This window comes from Ascaphus truei, chromosome 5 (assembly GCF_040206685.1).
Source record: "Ascaphus truei isolate aAscTru1 chromosome 5, aAscTru1.hap1, whole genome shotgun sequence".
Taxonomy (NCBI): Eukaryota; Metazoa; Chordata; class Amphibia; order Anura; family Ascaphidae; genus Ascaphus; species Ascaphus truei.
Genome location: NC_134487.1, coordinates 240,241,223 through 240,262,588, shown reverse-complemented (window position 1 = coordinate 240,262,588; position 21,366 = coordinate 240,241,223). Strand labels below are relative to the sequence as shown.

Sequence of the window (21,366 nt, the reverse complement as noted above, 5' to 3'; positions counted from 1 at the left end):
GAACCCATCTACAGCAAAGGGTTAATGAGACTTATCTGGGATCCTGAGCCAGATCTGGGCAACTCACTTCCAACCCCTGTGCTTTGGTACTGAAATTAAGATTGCAAGCTCTTCGGCTCAGGTTTTACACCGTGTGATTTGTACATTAGTAGTATGATGTTAAAAAAAAATAATAATAATAATAATACAGGTTTATGATTTTTGAAAAACATTAAAATGAAAATGACCCAGTTGCACCTTCCAGTGTTCAGAGCTGGAAATCCACCCCGAGCCCAGCAAATAACACCAATGTCCCTGCAATCTGCAGGGAAATGAATACAAACAATGCAGCGCAAAATATGGCCATTCCCACACTGCCCAGGTAACAATGATTCATACAAATAAGATCATTTACATTATATACATAGTGGCCAATTTCACATTCCCCAGATACAGAAACTGACATGATATTCACAGCTGCTGCTGCTATTTAATTCGGTGTATCCTGTTCTAAATAATAATAATATTGTGCAGATATTCTGTACCTGTCCCTCTGCTTGTCCCTGTCCCTCTACCTGTCCCTCTGCCTGTCCCTGTCCCTCTGCTTGTCCCTGACCCTCTCTCTACCTGTCCCTCTGCCTGTCCCTGTCCCTCTCCTTGTCCCTGTCCCTCTGTCTGTCCCTGTCCCTCTGCTTGTCCCTGTCCCTCTGCTTGTCCCTGTCCCTCTGTCTGTCCCTGTCCCTCTGCTTGTCCCTCTCCCAGTCCCTCTGTCTGTCCCTGTCCCTCTGCCTGTCCCTGTCCCTCTGTCTGTCCCTGTCCCTCTGCTTGTCCCTCTCCCAGTCCCCCTGTCTGTCCCTGTCCCTCTGCCTGTCCCTGTCCCTCTCTCTGCCTGTCCCTGTCCCTCTGCTTGTCCATGTCCCTGTCCCTCTGCTGTCCCTGTCCCTCTGCCTGTCCCTGTCCCTCTGCCTGTCCCTGTCTCTCTGCCTGTCCCTGTCCCTCTGTCTGTCCCTGTCCCTCTGCTTGTCCCTGTCCCTCTGCCTGTCCCTGTCCCTCTGCTTGTCCATGTCCCTCTGTCTGTCCCTGTCCCTCTGCCTGTCCCTGTCCCTCTGCCTGTCCCTGTCCCTCTGTCTGTCCCTGTCCCTCTGCTTGTCCCTGTCCCTCTGCCTGTCCCTGTCCCTCTGCTTGTCCATGTCCCTGTCCCTCTGCCTGTCCCTGTCCTGCTCTGTGCTCCTGTGTACTCCCAGCTCCTGTTAGTCCCTGGCTATTCTTTGCCTGTTCTCTCCTGAGTACATACATGCTTTTACTCTCCTGCATATAGCCATTGAACTCCTGTTACTCCCGTATATATTACCCTGATACACCTGGAAATTACCAATATTCCTGTATATTATTAACCTGATATTCCTGTATATTACTTTGATATTCCTGTATATTATTACCCAGGTATTCCAGTATATTACCCTGATATTCCTATATATTACCTTATTACTCCTATATATTAGTATGATACTTGTGTATATTACTCCTGTATATTATTACCTTATTACTCCTGTACATTATTACCCTGATACCCCTGCACATTACCCTGATACCCCTGCACATTACCCTGATACCCCTGCACATTATTACCCTGATACCCCTGCACTGGCTGGCTTCGCTCCTCTCTGCCTCACTGTGCTGCTCTCTGTGTGCAATGTGACGCGGGCAGGGGGCGTGTCCCTGCGCTGTATATAAAGGGCAGCAGCCGCCCGCCGGAGCTCAGAGCAGCGCTCACCGCAGGACCCGCTGTTACATTGTATCCATGCTGCTCTGCTCCCAGGAAGACTGCACGGTCAGAGGCAGAGTCTCAGCCATGATCAAGAAGATGTGCCCCGCCGAGTCCCAGCTCAACATCCCACCCAAGAACTGCTACCGGATGGTCATCATGGGCTCCTCCAAGGTGGGCAAGACCTCCATCGTGTCCCGCTTCCTGAGCGGACGCTTCGAGGAGCAGTACACCCCGACCATAGAGGACTTCCACCGCAAGTTCTACAGCATCCGGGGGGCGGTGTACCAGCTGGATATCCTGGACACCTCGGGCAACCACCCCTTCCCGGCCATGAGGAGGCTGTCCATCCTGACAGGTAAATAATACCAGGCGGGGTGATTTGGGGAAGGGGTGGGAGACCCCCTAAGACAAGGGTGCTCAACTGCAGTCCTCAAGCCTCCCCCCAAACAGGTCAGATATTCAGCTTCAGCATAGGTGGCTCAATCAGAGGCTCAGTAGAAGATTGAGCCACCTGTGCTGAAGCAGGGACTGGTTAAGCCACCTGCGCTGAAGCTGATATGCTGAAAAATTGACCAGTCCTCAAGCCCCCCTCCAACAGGAGTTGAGCAGCTATTTACTGGACCCTAGTATACAAAGATGGAAATCTTATGGAGCTGTAGTGTAGTAATGGGTCAGCTTTGAAGCCACCACCCAGAACCTCTCCAGATGATAACTAACCCCTCTGCTCTCTCTCTCTTCCTACAGGTGATGTCTTCATCTTGGTCTTCAGTCTTGATAACCGAGACTCCTTTGAGGAGGTGCAGCGCCTGAAGCAGCAGATCATGGAGACCAAGTCCTGCCTGAAGAACAAGACCAAGGAAAACGTGGATGTGCCCTTGGTCATATGTGGGAACAAGGGGGACCGAGACTTCTACCGGGATGTGCAGGCTCATGAGATAGATCAGCTGGTCGGTGGGGATCAGAAATGCGCTTACTTCGAGGTGTCTGCCAAGAAGAACTCCCAGCTCGATGTGATGTTCCAAGCTCTCTTCACCATGGCCAAACTGCCCAGCGAGATGAGCCCTGACATGCACCGCAAGGTGTCCATCCAGTACTGTGAGATCCTGCACAAGAAGTCCATGAAGAGTAAGAAGGTCAAGGAGGGTGGGGACGCCTATGGCATCATGGCACCCTTTGCCCGCCGACCCAGCATCCACAGTGACTTGATGTACATTAGGGAGAAGGCTATAGGTGGGCAGAGAAAGGACAAGGAGAGATGTGTCATTAGCTAGGGGTTGGGGGGCAACAGGCAGGAAGGCTTTATAAATATATACATACAGAAACAAAAGAAACAGTGTTTTGAGGAAACTGTTGAGCTAAGGGGGTATGTCCGCAGGGTGGGTTCATCTGCCCCCAATGCCTTCTGATGGCTGGTCAAGCCCCCTGAGGCTACTGTGGAGAAGGAGACGGCAGCCTTTTCACACGTTGGAGAGGAGTGTATCAGGACAGGTCCTATCTGTCTAACCCGATGCTGTGAAGATGAAGGAGCTTGAGGAGTACCTGGGCTCTCGTGAAGAATATGCAGTGACGTTTTGAGGTGCTTCACCCTCCCCTGTCTTGGACTGAGATCTAGACTTTGCAGGTTGGGGGGGGGAAGTGGATGTTCAAGGACCTAATGCTGTGTGAGAAGTGACTTGTTTACATGGGTGCCCGAAGGCACTTTATATTGTAAGTGGAGATGAACAAATCCGTGTCTATACTTCGTGCACCCTTTCCAATGTGATACCTTGTGTTTTTCTACATAATAAAAACGAATGAAATGAAGTCTTGGTCTCTGTCTCTGAGTATGACACAAAGCCTCTGCTCTATACACATCATGTATATATCCTTTACTGGGGCAAGGTCTCTGTCCCTGAGTATGACACAAAGCCTCTGCTCTATACACATCATGTATATATCCTTTACTGGGGCAAGGTCTCCCGTTAACAGGAAAATACACAGTGGGTAATCTGGAGCTATATCAATTGCACAGTGGTATGCGGGCATTTACATGTATAATTACCCGGTGAAGCCGTCTCACGGAGATAATCACTGATTCAATTGGTGTTTATTGTTATAGGTGGGAATTAAAAAAAAAACAAGACAGGAAACATCGAAAGTAAACCATTGGGAATCATATAGGAAGCATGTCCTATAACTCTTCTTATATGAACCTCTATATTTACTTTATAAGACTATTGTACAAATATACCCCAGTTTAGCGCTGCTTTCCATAACCAGGTTACATACTGACTAGTGTACATGAGACTTCATGCAGACCGTCATACAGCGCCACCTGCAGGTCACACAATGACTGTGCTGCACAATTACTTTTAACTTCTTCGGTGGTGTGTGTGTGTGTGTGTGTGTGTGTGTGTGTGTGTGTGTGTGTGTGTGTGTGTGTGTGTGTGTGTGTGTGTGTGTGTGTGTGTGTGTGTGTGTGTGTGTGTGTGTGTGTGTGTGTGTGTGTGTGTGTGTGTGTGTGTGTGTGTGTGTGTGTGTGTGTGTGTGTGTGTGTGTGTGTGTGTGTGTGTTTTACACAACATAAATCCTAAACCCTGTTCCCCAACAGTGCACCCATAACTGATTGTTCCTTTGAGTTTCTTTCATAAGCGGGTGTAACAGTCTGTAACACGCGCCCTGTCACCTGGGGATTAGAGGGAATGCTTTGCTCTGGGATGGGCCCTGTTATTCACCCAGGTATTAAAGTAGCACGTTACTCACAACTCGCATTAACAAAATAAAGGCACCCGGCCATCTTATTGAATGTGTTTCTATTACATTTTATTACTCATTGTTTTATTAGATATGTCAGACAAAATGTACTTTCCAGCCATGGACTCCCGCATCATTATTACATTCTAGAGTTGGCCTAATAAAATGGCGCACGCAGGGGCTGGGTGACTTTAAAGCTGCAGTTCAAGCTGCCGTTTAAAAATATATATATATATATATATATGTTCCCAATCAATATGTGCATCAATACAATCTGCACACTGACAAGTGATTAGCTAAGCTGCACATTGATCCGTTCTCCTTAATCAACTGTAATAGATTGCTTGCTCAGGGTTATTTAATTCAGTTCTTGCACAGCATTCTGGGCAATGTAGTTCCTAGCATATGATAGACTGGGCAGTTACTAGATACAATTGGTTCACTGCTAGAGAGGACGGGGCTTAAGAGCCAGAGCCTATCAGAAGGGGAAGAGGCTGTCACTTTGGAAATGCTTCCTACATTTAAACACATTTGTAATGTTTCTAAATATTTTTTTTTTTAAATGCTACAAGTATTTTCTCATAGTACAGAACTGATTTATTTAAAAAATAAACAAAAACATCTAGGATATTGCTTTAACTGCTGCTTTAAGGTAAGGGAGGGGGTGGTCTCATAAAGACAGGTGGTATACAATTGAATTGGGGGGTGGGAAACCTTGGTTATCGTGCTTTATGCACCAAAAACAAAATAAGGGAACTCAAGGCAAGACAACTGCTTTTGGGAGAGACAGTTACCACTGCTCTCAGGAGGCAGAGTTGAGTGTAGTCACTCAGCACCTTCACACACTGCACTTTGTGGAATTATGGTGATGATGAACATCTGACATATGAAACAAAACCCCCTTCGAGAACTGTTCCAGCTGTTCTTGACATTAATAGCTCAGCCGGATACATCATCGAGCAACACTTTGTGTCACAGAATACTCAGCATCCTCCGATCGGAGCTGAGTACAACACTCTACATACACCACACAGAGTTCTACAAGAACAGTTTGAGTGACTAATGGAGATCATACAGTGGACATCAATCTCATCCTGCGACTGATGAGAATGCCATGTAATAGCAATCATGCCTGTGGGCAGCTCTTGCAAAGCAATCAGATGCCACTGCTTTTTAGATTATACCAGAGTAGACACAGTAACATAATAATTTGGTGTGGCAATAGTATAATTATGACACAGGGCCAGGACACGTAATTTCTCTTCGCTCATACGCTTTATTCCAAAAATTTGTAGGTTTGATTTTAAAAGGTGCAAATTGCCAGCATGTCACAGCCAAGCGAACGTCACTGGTGCATCACTGTTGAAATGATGGTAGAGGCTGCTATCTTTGTAGAGTTGCAGCTTTGTCTTCCGCCCAGTGGCCTTATCTTATCTCAAAGTCCAGCTTCGCTCAATAGGACTTCATGAATTAGATGCCAAACTCTTTGGCTTAAGGTTATATTCTATCCTGCAAACTAAAGAAAATCGTGTTTACATCTGCACGGGAAACAAGAGCACTGACCGCTGGTCACCTCCCAGGCTGCACTTCTCAGGCACAGGCTCTGTCACCTCCAGAACGCCCCGTTTTCTCTAGGTCACCATTTGAACCCAGATACAACAAGGACCACATTTTGAATGAGCTTTTGTTGGTTTTTATAAGGCAGATGCAAAAAGAAAATCAATGCTCCTTATTGCGTTAATGTACAATCCAAGTTTCCACTTGAAAAAATCTGTATAATCACTGGATCTTCTTCTTGCTTGTTTGATCTAGACCACGTACTTACAACTTTTGTTGGGACAGGAGATCCGAGACTCACCCCTACGACCCACTCTAGCCGCTTCCCCCCCCCCTTCGTAAGTACCATGTCTCCCCGCTTTGATCGTGACTCGCTATTGCAAATAAACGTTACAAGTGTCTGAAAATACAGATTCTTTGATCCAACGCAGGTTTCTGGCAGTTCTAAATGAATCATTCTTCCAGAGGCAGTTACAATAAGAAGCTTCAGGCATTGTCAGGTAAACAATAGAGAACAGTCTTGGGCTATGTATTTCTATTCTGACGCATCTATTCTCAAACAGGATTCATATAGTAATTCCTAGCCCAAGACGGTTCTCCATGGTTATCCTGTCCTTGCCTGAAGCTTATTATTGTAACTGCTTCTGGAAAAATAAAGCATTTGGAACTGCAAGAAACCTGCATTGGATCAATATATTGGGACAAAAGAAAAAAAAAAGCTGTATTTTCACACACTTGGAACATCTATTTTCACGCATGCACTCCGTAACTTTCACATGAACTCTGTCACCGTGATTGTGCATTGGTCAGTGGCTTGGGCAACTGAAAATTAAGAAGCACACAGCAGCTACCCTGTTATTTATTATCATGCAATACCAGTAAGCAATAGCGTCCATCAAGAGCATCAGCACGTGGCATGGTGCCATTCATTGTAAAAGGTAGCTCAACCACAAACATTGGAACAAAGTGAAACTTCAGATTCCCTAAATTACTGGGTGGAATGATGGGTCAGGAAGTTTATAGTTTAGTTACATTTCATATGCAGAAGATTGCCCTACTTGCAATACTAATAAAGTGTAACGCCCACTCATCTCAGCTGTCCAATTTGTGATGATTATTCTGCATTATTATGGACCTTGATTAACTGTCCCAAACTAAAGTAGCATGTGATTCATTTCAAGCAAGAACTTTCACAAGAGGAATATATTCCTTCAAATGCAACACTTGCATAAACATTAAAACACCATTGTATTTTTATTTACACAAAGTTGAAAAAAAAAAAAAAAGAAAGAACAAAAAACACCATTGTGTGGTCATACATAAAAAAAATAAACGTTATAGAAGACAGATGAAAAAACACAAGCACATTGCAAAAAAAGATATTTCCATGAGCCCGTGCAGTCTGGCAGTGTCATACGCTTCTCTGGTATGGCGAGTCATTTCTCTTGAACATTAAAGGGTTATTTGCAGATCTTTCATCCCATTAAAAAGGGTTGGATCTGGTAGTTCATTCTGGAACGCTGTGGGTTGATAATGCCACCTTTTAGTTAAGATGTGAAGAGATTTCGGAAGGAGAGGGGAATTCCTGCCGTGGGGGTGACCAGAGAAACAAGCGCTTCCCACCTATTCCTTTGGTATCTCAAACATGCAAAGGCTTTTGTACTTTTGCAGCAGGTCGCTCTTGGTCTGCACCTGCTCCTTCAGGCTCTCGAGGTGCTGCTGTTGCTGCTCTGGGCTCATCTCTATGCCGGCCATGTTTTCCACCAGCTTTCTCATGGCTTGGAACTTGTTCTTCAGTTCGTTGAGCTCCCGATAAACATCCTGGCTGTCCTTATCCATGCTGCGGCGAGAGAGAGAGGGAGCGTTAGCTTGGTTCACAAGGAGATGGATTTAAGGTTTGCCACGCGGGTGCAGCTCCAGGGCCCACAATGGAACCCACACTGTGTGCGCACGTCTGACCTGTGCAAACCTTGCACCCAGCACTTTTCAAACTCTAGTCATTGGTTTTCCTGCCAGCTTTTTATAGTACACGAACACAAAATATGGTAAAAAGAAAAATATTAAAGTTTATAAAAAGATGCACACTGGGAAAGAGAAAAAGCTGACATTCTGCACTTTGATCAGACACAGACATAAGGGCAGCGATGTAAACGGGATAAATACCTTCCAGCGCACATTTCTCAAATATAGGAAGAAGAACATTAAATGTGTGTAAATAAACCACCATAATACACAATGATTTTTTTTTTTTAATCTATTAGAAATATATATACACATACACATCAGATAAGTGAATTATTATTTATTGGGTAATTAAATAAATATTCTAGAAACATTAATGATTTCAAAAAAGTGATTAAAAAATATATACAATAGAGAATAATAATAAAAAAAAAAAGGAAATGTTAAATGGGGCACAGATGTAGCCAGCTTTATTTTACCTGCTGATAATACAGAATATCCCACCATAAAGTGCTATCCCAGCAGTTTGAGCTGCCAACTGTAACAATAGATAATGATTACCTTTGTAATATAAGGATACATTGTAGCTGCTGAGTTACACTGACTGAAGCAGCCATTATGTTAGGCACACAATCAGGATTTTTACACAAGGCCGCAATTATAGTGCTGGCGACAGTACGCGCCGCCACAACAAATGCCTGAATCCAATGAAGCTGCAGATAGTCCGCGCGGAAGCGCAACGGGAGCGGCTATATCCAGAGACTACAAAATAATTGGTTTTTAGATGCGACGGCCGGGTCACGTGACCCTCGCGCCACTGCAATCGCGGCCTAAGAGGAGCATCAAACGACGGCCGGCTACGGCACGAGTGTCACACTTTACATACACAACGAAAAAAAGAAAGATGTACATTCGAGGAGTTCAGGCTTTCGCTGCCAGGAGGGGCAGCGACGCAACGCAGGTCCCACCGGCTGTGGAAGGGTTAAACCAGTTTCAACTTTTCTTTAACCGACACGCTGGAACATGGAAGGGCCCCTTCCTATAAGCTTATCTGATACCTGTGTATCTCAGCACCAAGCTTATCCGCGTAGCTTAATTGCATCCTTTGCAGACCGATCACAGGGTTCTGATAGAAATCTGCTGCCAGATGGACGCTATTACTTTTCATATGCATTCTTTGGAGGACTCCGCAAAGAAGACTTATTCAAAGCCTGGTCAGGCTCATCTTTATTTCCTCCCTCATAAATATCGTTTCAGTCACATGCTTGTGCCTGGCAGTCAACGTGCCGGCTTGTTATGTATGGGGAGGTTCTCAGTCACACAGCAGCTGCGCATTTAGGGGAGTGAAGGAGGGGAAGGGTTGCATGGCAGGTACACATCACAGCCAGGGTCTCAATCTGTTTTCTTAACCTTGAATCAGTGGCGTAGCTAGACATGTGCGGGCGCCTGGGGGGAAAAAATATTCAGGGCCCCCTCACGCCTCTCTCTTTTCTTCCCCTTATGTATGTTTCTCTCTCTGTGCGAGCGCTCGTGCGCTCTCTCTCCCCTCTCCTTTCTTTTCACTCATGTATTTCTCTCTTGTACATCATTTTCTCTGTGTCTCTTCCTTCCTGTATCCTTTCCTTTCCATGTCTGTTTTTACCCCTGTGATTTAACTCTTCCCCTTCCTCTCCCCTTTCCCAGCATCTCAGGCTGCAGCTCCAGCCCCGCGCTACTTGAGGCCCCGCCCACTGACCTAGGCCCCGCCCACCTACAGAGGCTCCGCAGAGGAAGGAATGTCCCCTCTGTCCTCCCTACTACATCTAAGGGCCCCACCCACTGCCCACCTGCAGAGGAAGGGATTCCCTCTGTGCTTCCTGCATCTCAGGCCCCACAATGTGCCAACAGGGGGAGAGCAGGCCCCCCCAAGAGTGTGGGTCCCCAGGCTTTGCCCGGGTTATAGCTACGCCCCTGCATTGAGTTACAAGACATTGTAACACACACCTCTGCCAGAAGGGTCGGTCACTTTCTAATCAAGCTGCAATGACTTCAAGACACTACTGACCACTACAGGACAGGGTTTGTCATGCATTAATAGCATAAAGCAGCAATGGGAAAGTTGGTACTGGTGTTTTAACAATCCAATTAAAACTTGTTGTTTCTCAGAGCACAAGACTTCCAGCGAAGGCTGATGTTATTTTATGCTGTTCAAGCCTCCGGGTACCATCTTAGGAACGCAAAATAGCCACCAGCAGCACCATGATGGCATGCCAATGAGATGTACATTACAAGATTCAACAACTGGATTAAGAAATCAAGAGTAACTACACAGTCCTTAAAAAGGCTTGTAGAAATGACAGACGCCAGATACCCATCCTTCTGAGCGATACAGAACTAGGATGTGGCCAAACACATGTCGCCAACCTTCAGAACCTGGTCTAACAGATGGCTGGCCGTCTGGATGCACTCAGTATGGCTGCCTGGCCTTCTGAACATACATCACCAGCTCCCATTAAATTCACATTGACAGCTGTGAAGTGGTTCCCAAGAAAGTATTCGAGATACGTGGTAACCACATGACATCTACATTGTGTGCGTCTCCCAGTCTGATGAAATGCCAGGCGGCATCAAAAGCACTGTGAACAAAGAATCACCTGGCGCTCTAGTGGTAGTGATTAGTAAAAATTAGTATGCCGAACGGCATTAACCAACACAAATATAGTGCAATATTGTGACATATGGTGGGGATTTAAATAATACATAATACATGATAAGATAATAAATAAATGTATATGTGTAACCGGTAACTTGCTGCTTCAACCCACGATGAACCTTCCCCTTTGGTTCTTAGTAGTGATGATGGTGAAGAGTATGGGAAGCACAGGATACAGTAGGTGCATAAAACTAAACACAAAACACAAACATAGTGCAATTCTGTGTAGAATAGGCAGTAACTTGAAAAGTGTAGTACCATAAAAATGTACACTCACATTCTCAATAAATGTACGCCTACACGTGATGACGTCACCTTCCGGGTCTTAATAAGCTTTCTACCAGGACTCTACGCGTTTCGCAAGTCAGCTTTGTCAGGAGTCACTATCCAACTAAGCTGTTATAGTACATTATGTGTACAATGGGTCCACATGCGAGTTGCAATTTGTACCTGTTAGTATGATATTGTGCCAATACACTGTGACCCTCTGCACCATTTCATTTCTCTGGGTTTCTTGTCCCCACGTATGAGTACCTGCCATCTTGCTCGATACCCTACATTCAAGTTACACCATTCACACAACAACGAAGGATTTCCTTTTGGGATACAATGCTCGTTTACATTTATTGAGAATGTGAGTGTACATCTTTATGTTACTTTTCAAGTTACTGCAATTCTGTGTAGAATAGGCAGTATGTGTGTTTTCCTTTTGTTTTATGCACCTACCGGTATCCTGCGCTCCCCACACTCTTCACCGGCATTAAAAGCACCGACTGCACTTTGATCCGCCGCTCATGAAAGCCACGTTTCACATGTTTATTGTATACAACTATTTTCACATTGGGAAATAAATGGCTTATAACTCCGCCTTGGTATATCATTTGAATAATTGCATGAATGGCGGCCAAATGATAGTTCAATTATGATGATTTGGAAGTACTGCCCAAGACATTTCTCATCCGCAATTACGAGAAAAGTACACGTAGCCGGAATTGGAATTGATCAGAATCTACGTAGGCAAAGTGCTAATCAATAGAAAATACTTATTATCCAATTACTACAAAATGTACTTGAACAATGGATTTGGTCTGATTCATCAGAGGAAGCAGAAATAGTACACTAACCCAACTAAAGGCTGAAACATGGGACTACAGGTGCAGGACAAGGAAGACTAGCTGCACTCCATGTTAGGTGCTCATCGCATTTCCTGCCTTTTCTGCATTTCACAATCTCAATGTCTCTTTTTCTCTTGACTCTGGAGAGTCAGCAGCACAATAAAAGTCCCTCCTGATACCAGAGGCAGGGTTGGTGGCTCAAAAGACTCCTTATTAATGTAACAACTCTCTCCATATGAAAGACACCAGACAGAGAGGTCCCTGTGGGGTTATCACCAAGGTCAAACACACTCGATCTCCACTAATTGAAGGGCTGCCAACTGGTTTTATGTTATAGTGTGATGTCTTTATAAATCACACAGAGCACTCTCAGTAACAGGCATGGTACATACAGTGAGGGCACATGGAGATCCACCCAAAATCTAGTACACTGCACTAGACTGAAGGATGATGCAGCCAGGAGATCTCGTCTATACGAGAGGTGTTTAGAGAAACCGGGGGTTCAGAAATGTCGATTGGGAGCTGCTGGCATCGGCTTTCTGGAGGTGGTTGGGGGCACCTGGGAGTTGCGTGTCCCTAATATTGGGATCTAAGTACCAGTGAATGTGTCCAGTAGCAGAGGCCCCTCTTCCATTCCCTGCAGTTTTTACATGCCCCCATACTGTACCTATTTAGCAGATACTGTACCCGTGTTTTTTTGTCCTCTACCTACTTCTGCTAGTGGTTGAACATCTGCACTTTCCGATAATTAAAGCATCTGGGAGATTAATGACCGATATGCAAATATTAGGGTTAGGCAAGTACGGTATATACAATAAATCCATAAATACACATTTTATTGGTAATGTGATCCTGCTGTCCAGCCTTCCTGCCTCCCCTACAATCTATCCTAAATGCTGCTGCAAGAATCACTCTACTCTTTCCGAAATCTGTCTCAGCATCTCCCCTCATGAAATCCCTCTCCTGGCTTCCAATCAAATCCTGCATCCCACACTCAATTCTCCTCCTCACTTTTAAAGCTTTACACTCCTCTGCCCCTCCTTACATCTCAGCCCTAATTTCTCACTATACACCATCCAGACTCTTGCGTTCTACTCAAGGATGTCTTCTCTCTGCCCCCTTTGAATCTAAAGCCCTCTCCCGCCTTAAACCTTTCTCACCGACTGTCCCACACCTCTGGAATGCCCTTCCTCTCAATCTCCGACAAGCACCCTCTCTATTTACCGTTAAGACCCAACTTAAAACACACCTGCTTAAGGCCGCGTGTATAGTGCCGTCGATGGTGACGGCGACACCACGGGTGACGTCACCCGTCGCCACTGGCAAAAGTTATATTTCGCTGGGCGGCGGCAGCGCGGGTGTCCAGGCATTTGATCGGTTTAAGGGCCGCCACGAGGCGACAGCCCTTGAAAATCAAATTTTGTCGGCTACCAGTTTTCGTGACGGCGACGTTGCTCCGTCGCCATTGCTCCGTCGCCATTGCGCTTACTATAAGCACACACGGCGGCGGCAATGCATTTGTTTTCGAGCGATGTCGTGTCACCGGCACTATAAGCGCGGCCTAAGGAAGCATATGAGTAGCTCTATGATTTATAGTTTTACACCACGTACATTAACCTTGGCCCCTTGCAGACACGCTTACCAGAACGCCATCCTACTGTCTCTGTACATCCTTCCTACCAATTAGATTGTGAGCTCTTCAGGGCAGGGACTCCTATTCCTAAATGTTACTTTTATGTCTGAAGCACTTCTCCCCTTTAGGCTAAGGCCCCGCTGCCTCAGTCAGCGCGCCCGCACTGCAGACAGGCGGCGCGCTGAGAGGCAATTGACCGCTACCTGCGGTCTGTAGGGAGAGGGAGCTGGAGCGGGAAGGGGGCGTGGTTTGAGCGGAGGGTCCGTCTGTCCGTTTGTCTGTCTCCCCCCCCATCCCCGAAAAGGTGTGCAGGAGCCCGGAGATACGAAACCCACGACACACACACAGCTTCCCTCCCGCAGCTCCTTCCCTGCTCCCCTCCACTCACAGGAACTCATACACACAAGGGGAAATCGGAGCCAATAGGAAACTATGATTTGAGGCAGCTCTTTTTAAAGTATGAGAAGCATATCATGCCTGGATCGGCTGGAATTTAACGTAGGCATTCTGTGCCTGCGATTGAGAAGCTATTAGGACACACTTCACTCAGCTCCTTCCCTGCTCCCCTCCCAAGCCGCCTCCCTTCCGTAGCTCCTTCCCTCCCCTCCTTCCCTCATTGGCAGACTGTCTCACCACGTGACGCGTCAGCGCTTCTGATCACCAGAAGCTTGCAGCATCGGCCGGCTGACGCGTCACAGCACGCAGTCAGCCACGTCGGAAGGAGCCAGCGGGGACCTCCAGACTGGAGGAAAGGGGCTGGTGGCTCGCTGCCGCCCGCACCGCCGGACGCAGCGGGATCAAAGCCTTGTGTGTTATTTATATTATTTGTTATCTATATGATTGTCATGTGTATTACTGCTGTGAAGTGCTATGTACATTAATGGCGCTATATAAATAAAGACATACATACATCTTTGCATATAATACATTGCAGGCGTTACTTGCTTGGAATCTCCTCTATCCCACAGTGACATTGCAAATAAAGTGTCCCTATTTTCACGTTGCGAATGTTGGTTGAAGTGTCTATTTTCCCAGCAGGCAGTTTTAGAATCCGCTCTCTCCCTCACTTATCCGGCAATTATTTTCTACCAGATGATTACGCATATTAGGGTTCTGATTAGTGTTATGCTGGCATGGCCGGGGCAAACGCTAGGCATGCACCCCAGGGCAAGTGCTAGGCTGGCATCGCCAGGGCAAGTGCTAGGCTAGCATCGCCAGGGCAAGTACTATGCTGGCATCGCCAGGGCAAGTACTAGGCTGGCATCGCCAGGTTACATAGGCTAGCATCCCCAAGGTACATAGGCTGGCATCACCAAGGTACATAGGCTGGCATCCTCAGGGTACATGGGCTGGCATCCCCAGGGTACATAGGGTGGCATCCCCAGGGTACATAGGCTGGCATTCCCAGGGTACATAGGCTGCCATCTCCAGGACAAGCGCTAGGCTGGCATCCCCAGGGCAAGTACTAGGCTGGCATTCCCAGGGTACATAGGCTGGCATCCCCAGGGTACATAGGCTGGCATCCCCAGGGCAAGTGCTAGGCTGGCATCCCCAGGGTACATAGGCTGCCATCTCCAGGACAAGCGCTAGGCTGGCATCCCCAGGGCAAGTACTAGGCTGGCATTCCCAGGGTACATAGGCTGCCATCTCCAGGACAAGCGCTAGGCTGGCATCCCCAGGGCAAGTACTAGGCTGGCATTCCCAGGGTACATAGGCTGGCATCACCAGGGTACATAGGCTGGCATCCCCAGGGCAAGTGCTAGGCTGGCATCCCCAGGGCAAGTGCTAGGCTGGCATCCCCAGGGCAAGCGCTAGGCTGGCATCCCCAGGGAAAGCGCTAGGCTGAGCAAAGTCTTATTTATTCTGTCTCCGGTTAATTCCCTCACCCCCAGGTTCCGGTAAACAGCTCACATCGAATACCGGAGACCCGGTGCCATGTACCATTTAATGATGTCGTGCACCAGCGGCAGGAACGTGTATTCTTCTTCCTCCTCCTCTTCCTCGGCTGCTTCCTCCTCCTCTTCTTCCTCCTCCGGTTCCTCTGCCGGTCTCACCGGACCGCCCGTTGCCATGACGCCCTCTCACCGGGAGCGCCGCCGCGTCACGCGAACCCCGCTTCTCCCAGGTCTAACCGCGGCCGCGTGATGACGTTTCACGCAGCGCGCTCTCTGCGACGTCACCGACGAGACGAGACGTGACCGACGAGCGTGACACGCACGTGCATTCTGCTGGCCCTGGTCCCTTCTCAGTACGTCTCACCCCAAGAGCTCACACTCCAACCTGCTGCCTTACACACAGGATCCCGGTCCCATACGTGTACTCAGCACACCCCCCTCCCCCTGATCTGGATTTATTCTGTTCTTGAGATACCAAGCTGGAAAAAACAGAGCTGGTAGTATTATTAATGGCACAGGATGTTGGGTGGGATACTAATTAATTTACTAATATCCAGGACATATGCAACAAAAAAGGGCGCAAAAAGAAAAACACATTAAGGGGCCTATGCAGAGAGCAGCGGTGGAATTAATTGGAGATGTTAATAAATAGTACCTTTTTTGGCGTGATTTTATCTCCATATGCAGAAAGGTCCTAGAACTGCATTTAAAATCATGTCTGCATATGGAGAGTTGCAACCGGCGAGATGCGCGCTGGTGAAACATGTTTTAAAAAAAGCGCGTTTTTTTTTTTCTTCTCCCTCTGGCCGCCGAGCTCCAGCTTCCTGCCAACTTTTGTTGGCGGAGCTAATTGTTGAATTTTTCTCCATTTTAATGGCGCAATCAGCCGCTAGATGGCGATCGCACCTTTCTGAATACGGCACTTTTGAAACCTGGCGAGATTTAGGTTCTCGCCACCCGCGCGGCGAGATTTTAAAAAAAATGGCGCTTTTTTTTTAACTCGCCATTACCTGCCTTTCTAAAGGCATATTTCGCCAACAAATGCCGCTAATTCAGTTACCGCAGCTCTCTGCATAGGCACCTAAGTCTTAATTCAATCAAATTTATAAAAAGACAAAATAACCTTTACATAGTCAAATAGGATCATCTAGATCCAATCATAAACACATCCATTAAGGAACTGCCACGAGGAACCCTTTATCTCCTTAATATCCAGGACATACTTGAAAACGAGAGGTAACTCTCTATGTGCTACTTCCTGGTAAAACATGTTTCTAAATAAAATAAATAATTAGACGTCGTTTCATAAACGTAGAAACCCGGCGGTGTTGTGACTCCGTTTCCTGGCGTCTGTGTGAGGTACATCAGTATTTTTCTGTCATGGAGAAATACTGGAAAATCTGTTGTTGCAAAGTGGCTAACATTGGGGGGGCCGAGCTTTTAGCCGCTCTGCTCCCAACTCTGGAACAGTCTGCCTCGTACAGTGTGAGAGCCCCCCCCCCCCCCCTCCGGGGATCTATAATCACAGGCTGAAGACCTACCGGTGTACCCAGGCATTTAATTAATGAACCACAACCTGTTCGGCATTTACTAGCTACAGCGCCATCCCATCCTTTCCTTGTGTTCTGTCTCTTATAACCTTAAATGTTTTCTTTATTTTCCTTTTTGTAAGCTTTGAGTCCCATTGGGAGAAAAGCTATATATATATATATATATATACAGTGGTTGACAAATCACCAAAAAATCTACTCGCCACACAAAAAAATCTACTCGCCACCTAGTACCAAACGTATGCTGCTTGGGCCAATAGGAGCTCGCCACGATGTTAAATCCACTCGCCCAGGGCGAGCAAATGTATAGGTTTGTCGAACACTGTATATATATATATATATATATATATATATATATATATATATATATATATATATATATATATATATATATATATATATATATATATATATATGCACCATCCCGACTTTTGTGTTCTGCTCAAGGATGTCTTCTTTCTACCCCCTTTTTATCTAAAGCCCACTCCCGCCTTAAACCTTTTTCACTGACTGCCCCACACCTCTGGAATGCCATTCCCCTCAGTACCCGACTAGCACCCTCTCTATCCACCTTTAAGACCCACCTTAAGACACACTTGCTTAAAGAAGCATATGAATAGCACTGTGAACATTCTGAACACATGATACATAAAGCTTGGCCCCCTGCAGACGCACTTACCAGAACTCCCTCTTACTGTCTCTGTACGTTCTCCCTACCTACCAATTAGATTGTAAGCTCCTCGGGGCAGGGACTCCTCTTCCTTAATGTTATGTTTGTCTAAAGCACTTATTCCCATGATCTGTTATTTATTCGATTACCACATGTATTACTACTGTGAAGCGCTATGTACATTAATGGCGCTATATAAATAAAGACATACAATACAATATATATATATATATATAAGCCGGCACACCATTTGTAAGTAAATACGTTTTGGTGCTTATCCCATAAAGCAATAACAGACCATACGATACCGGTTGCAACGACATCAAGGGACAGCACGCAGGTAAGTAAATCATACATTTTCTATCTTTGATAGAAGACACAAAAACCGAAGTTTCGGTCCCCCAGTGGGACCTTTCTCAAGGTGGTGCCACCTTGGGAAAGGTCCCACTGGGGGACCGAAACGTCGGTTTTTGTGTCTTCTATCAAATATAGAAAATGTATGATTTACTTACCTGCGTGCTGTCCCTTGATGTTGTGTTGCAACAGGTATATATATATATATATATATATATATATATATATATATATATATAAAATCATTTTTAAGATCTGGTTACATCTTAGCTCCAGTCACTGACTATACAATTGCTACAGCATTATTTCCACAGCTGAACCCATAGCTACGGTAGTTTCTTGTTTGATACAAGGATTCCTCGCTTACTGCAACCATCTCTCTTGTAAGGTCCTGTATGACATTACTCAAGATAGATTTAATGTAGGTTTCAGAAACATCTAATATCAGCCCAGGCATACATGTTCCACTTGCTCTAAACAAGAAGAGGAAGCGGATTTGAAGGGATTCAGTACATTGCTTATGAGTGAGCCTGATAACACTTCTACTCCCTCTAACCAAGGGGTGCTCAACTCGTCCTCAAGCCCCTCAACAGGTCCGGTTTTCAGGATATCCCAGCATTAGCACAAGTGGCTCGATCAGCCCCTGCTTCAGCACAGATGGCTCAATCAGAGGCTTAGTCGACGATTGAGCCACCATTGTTGAAGCTGGAATGTCCTGAAAACCTGACCTGTTGAAGGGGACTGGAGCTGAGCACCAGTGCTCTAACACCCCCTCCCCCCCCCCCCGCCCATATAATGTACCTACATGAAAGCAGCTAAAAATGAAACAACTCACCTTGACCTGATGATACAAATCTGCTTTATACCGTGCAGATTTCATATAACATGTCTGTGGCGTTTGATACATAACCCACATCATACCCGCCAACTAAACCTATTCACAGGGTAGTTTATCTAATGTCAAGTACCTATTGAAACCAGCTGTGTCTATTGTACCTGCCTGTATGTGAGAGCCAAGAAGTACTCCGCTGTCTGTCCATCATTGTGTGAAGCTCAAAACCTTCAGCCGGCTTGATAAATGAGCAGCCTGTTATTATATACATATTCGTATGTATACAAATAAATCCAGAAATGCAAGTGATTTATTAGATAAAATGCGTGTAAGCTTCTGTATCCTACGGGGCTTATTTAATAAGCGCTCATCGGTGCTTTATGTGTTTTATTATGCTTATTATTATACCCATCAACCGTGCCTTTCATGTTTATGTTACTTCATGCAATATTCTGAGTATATTTCTCTTCCTTGCTGCTTGACTAGCAGGCATTTGAGGCATTACTATCTTTCATGTGGTCTGGTTTGTTTAATACCTTTTTTAGATCGGCCGATCTTAGTTTCATTACTGGGGGAATTATTCTTTCCCCTGGTTTTGTTATGCCATACTTGAACCTTTATGTATTGGTTTTCAACAGACCTTCATGTGATTTGGTGCATAATCCATGTGACTTGGTGCTATATTTATAACCGCATTTACGCACAGCAATTTATTATGTGGTAGTTGTTTGGGTCTGTCTTGTGTGTTTTTTTATTTCTCATCTACTATATATTTCTGAGTTCACTGTATGTCTGCGTCCCTAGCGGCAATCTCATTGGTCCCTTGGCCTGCCCGCCCCCGCACCTCTCATTGGCCTGAGGCGGAGTGACGGGCCAAAGGGGACACACACACACACACACACACACACCCTCTCCCCCCCCCCTCCTCTCCCGGTGCCCCTCACTCTCTCCCCCCTCCCCACCACACCCAAATCCCCACGCTCTGCAACATCCCCGGCCGCACCATCACCCTCACCGTGCGCCGCGGAGAGCAGCAAACTACAGCCTCCTCCTCCCTCGCGGCGAGGCCCGGGCCTCCTGCACTCCCCCTCACGTGCGCCGCTACCGGAGGAAGCGCGGACCGGGCCTCCTGCACTCCCCCTCACGTGCGCCGCTACCGGAGGAAGCGCGGACCGGGCCTCCTGCACTCCCCCTCACGTGCGCCGCTACCGGAGGAAGCGCGGACCGGGCCTCCTGCACTCCCCCTCACGTGCGCCGCTCCCGGAGGAAGCGCGGACCGGGCCTCCCGCCTCAGATCCACGTGGGAGCGGCCGGACGAGTGAGTGAGCGGCCTTCACCTCCCCTCACCCCCCTTCACCTCCCCTCACCCCCCTTCACCTCCCCTCACCCACCCCTCACCTCCACCCCCTCCCCCCGGCGCCGCTACAGTCAGCGGGGGAGCGAGCGCCCGGGACACAGCGGGGGAGCGGCCACAACACGCTGCCTCCCGCCTCAGATCCACGTGGGAGCTGCCGGACGGGTGAGTGAGCGGCCTTCACCTACCCTCACCCCCCTTCACCTACCCTCACCCCCCTTCACCCAACCCTCACCCCCCTTCACCTCCCTCACTCCACTTCCCCTCCACCTCCCTCCACCCCCCCCTTCACCCCCCTTCCACCTCCCCTTAACCCCCCCTCCACCTCCCCTTCACCCCCCCTTCACCTCCCCTCCACCCCCCCCTTCACCTCCCCTCCACCCCCCCTTCACGTCCCCTCCACCCCCCCCTTCACCTCCCCTCCACCCCCCCTTCACCTCCCCTCCTCCCCCCCTCCACCCCCCCCCTCCACCCCCACCTTCACCCCCCTCCACCCCCACCTTCACCCCCCTCCACCCCCACCTTCACCCCCCTCCATCCCCACCTTCACCCCCCTCCATCCCCACCTTCACCCCCCTCCATCCCCACCTTCCCCCCCTCCACCCCCACCTTCACCTTCCCTTCACTCCCCCCTTACAACCTCCCACCACCTCCCCCCTCCTCACCACCTCCCCCCACCTTCCCACCACCTCCCCCCCTTCCCACCCCCCCCTTCCCATCACCTCCCCCCCCCTTCCCACCACCTTCCCCCCCCCTTCCCACCACCTCCCCCCCTTCCCACCACCTCCCCCCCTTCCCACCACCTCCCCCCCCCCCTTCCCACCACCTCCCCCCCCCTTCCCACCACCTCCCCCCCCTTCCCACCACCTCCCCCCCCTTCCCTAAACCCCCCCTTCCCTAAACCCCCCCCCTTCCCACCACCTCCCCCCCCCTTCCCACCACCTCCCAGCACCTCCCACACTTCCCCCCTCCTCCCCCCCACCAAACCTCCCCCCCTTCCCCACCACCTCCCCCCCTTCCCCACCACCTCCCCCCCTTCCCCACCACCTCCCCCCCCCCTCCTCCCCCCTTCCCCCTCGTCCCCTTCCCCCCCCCCCTTCACCCAACCTCCACCACCTCCCCCCTCCTCACCACCTCCCCCCACCTTCACACCACCTCCCCCCACCTCCCCCTCTTCCCACCACCCCCCCCTTCCCACCACCTCCCCCCCTTCCCACCACCTCCCCCCCCTTCCCACCACCTCCCCCCCTTCCCACCACCTCCCCCCCTTCC

General features: G+C 48.1%; 2 protein-coding genes across 3 annotated transcripts; one reads left to right on the top strand and one right to left on the bottom strand.

The window, feature by feature from the left end:
* The first annotated feature begins 1,726 nt into the window (after nucleotides 1–1,726).
* Nucleotides 1,727–3,550, top strand: RASD1 (ras related dexamethasone induced 1). The gene is made up of 2 exons (XM_075601857.1): nucleotides 1,727–2,102; nucleotides 2,492–3,550. The coding sequence occupies exons 1-2, from the start codon at nucleotides 1,781–1,783 to the stop codon at nucleotides 3,016–3,018; spliced, it is 849 nt and encodes a 282-aa protein (XP_075457972.1). The 5' UTR covers nucleotides 1,727–1,780; the 3' UTR covers nucleotides 3,019–3,550.
* Nucleotides 3,551–7,268: 3,718 nt separating this feature from the next.
* On the bottom strand, nucleotides 7,269–15,611 carry MED9 (mediator complex subunit 9). 2 transcript variants are annotated; one of them, XM_075601855.1, is made up of 2 exons: nucleotides 15,351–15,611; nucleotides 7,269–7,877 (listed from the first exon to the last, which is right to left on the bottom strand). In XM_075601855.1, the coding sequence occupies exons 1-2, from the start codon at nucleotides 15,509–15,511 to the stop codon at nucleotides 7,661–7,663; spliced, it is 378 nt and encodes a 125-aa protein (XP_075457970.1). In that variant the 5' UTR covers nucleotides 15,512–15,611; the 3' UTR covers nucleotides 7,269–7,660. The 2 variants fall into 2 exon arrangements, with proteins under 2 accessions (XP_075457970.1, XP_075457971.1); XM_075601856.1 differs by having other exon boundaries at nucleotides 15,381–15,607.
* Between the last annotated feature and the right edge of the window lie 5,755 nt (nucleotides 15,612–21,366).

Excerpts from the sequence above, each read along its gene's own strand:
- RASD1 (XM_075601857.1), top strand. The coding sequence starts at position 1,781 with ATGCTGCTCTGCTCCCAGGAAGACTGCACGGTCAGAGGCAGAGTCTCA. Across the intron at positions 2,103-2,491 it reads GAGGCTGTCCATCCTGACAG|GTGATGTCTTCATCTTGGTC; the intron begins GTAAATAATACC and ends CTCTTCCTACAG.
- MED9 (XM_075601855.1), bottom strand. The coding sequence starts at position 15,511 with ATGGCAACGGGCGGTCCGGTGAGACCGGCAGAGGAACCGGAGGAGGAA. Across the intron at positions 7,878-15,350 it reads CCGGGTCTCCGGTATTCGAT|CATGGATAAGGACAGCCAGG; the intron begins GTGAGCTGTTTA and ends CTCTCGCCGCAG.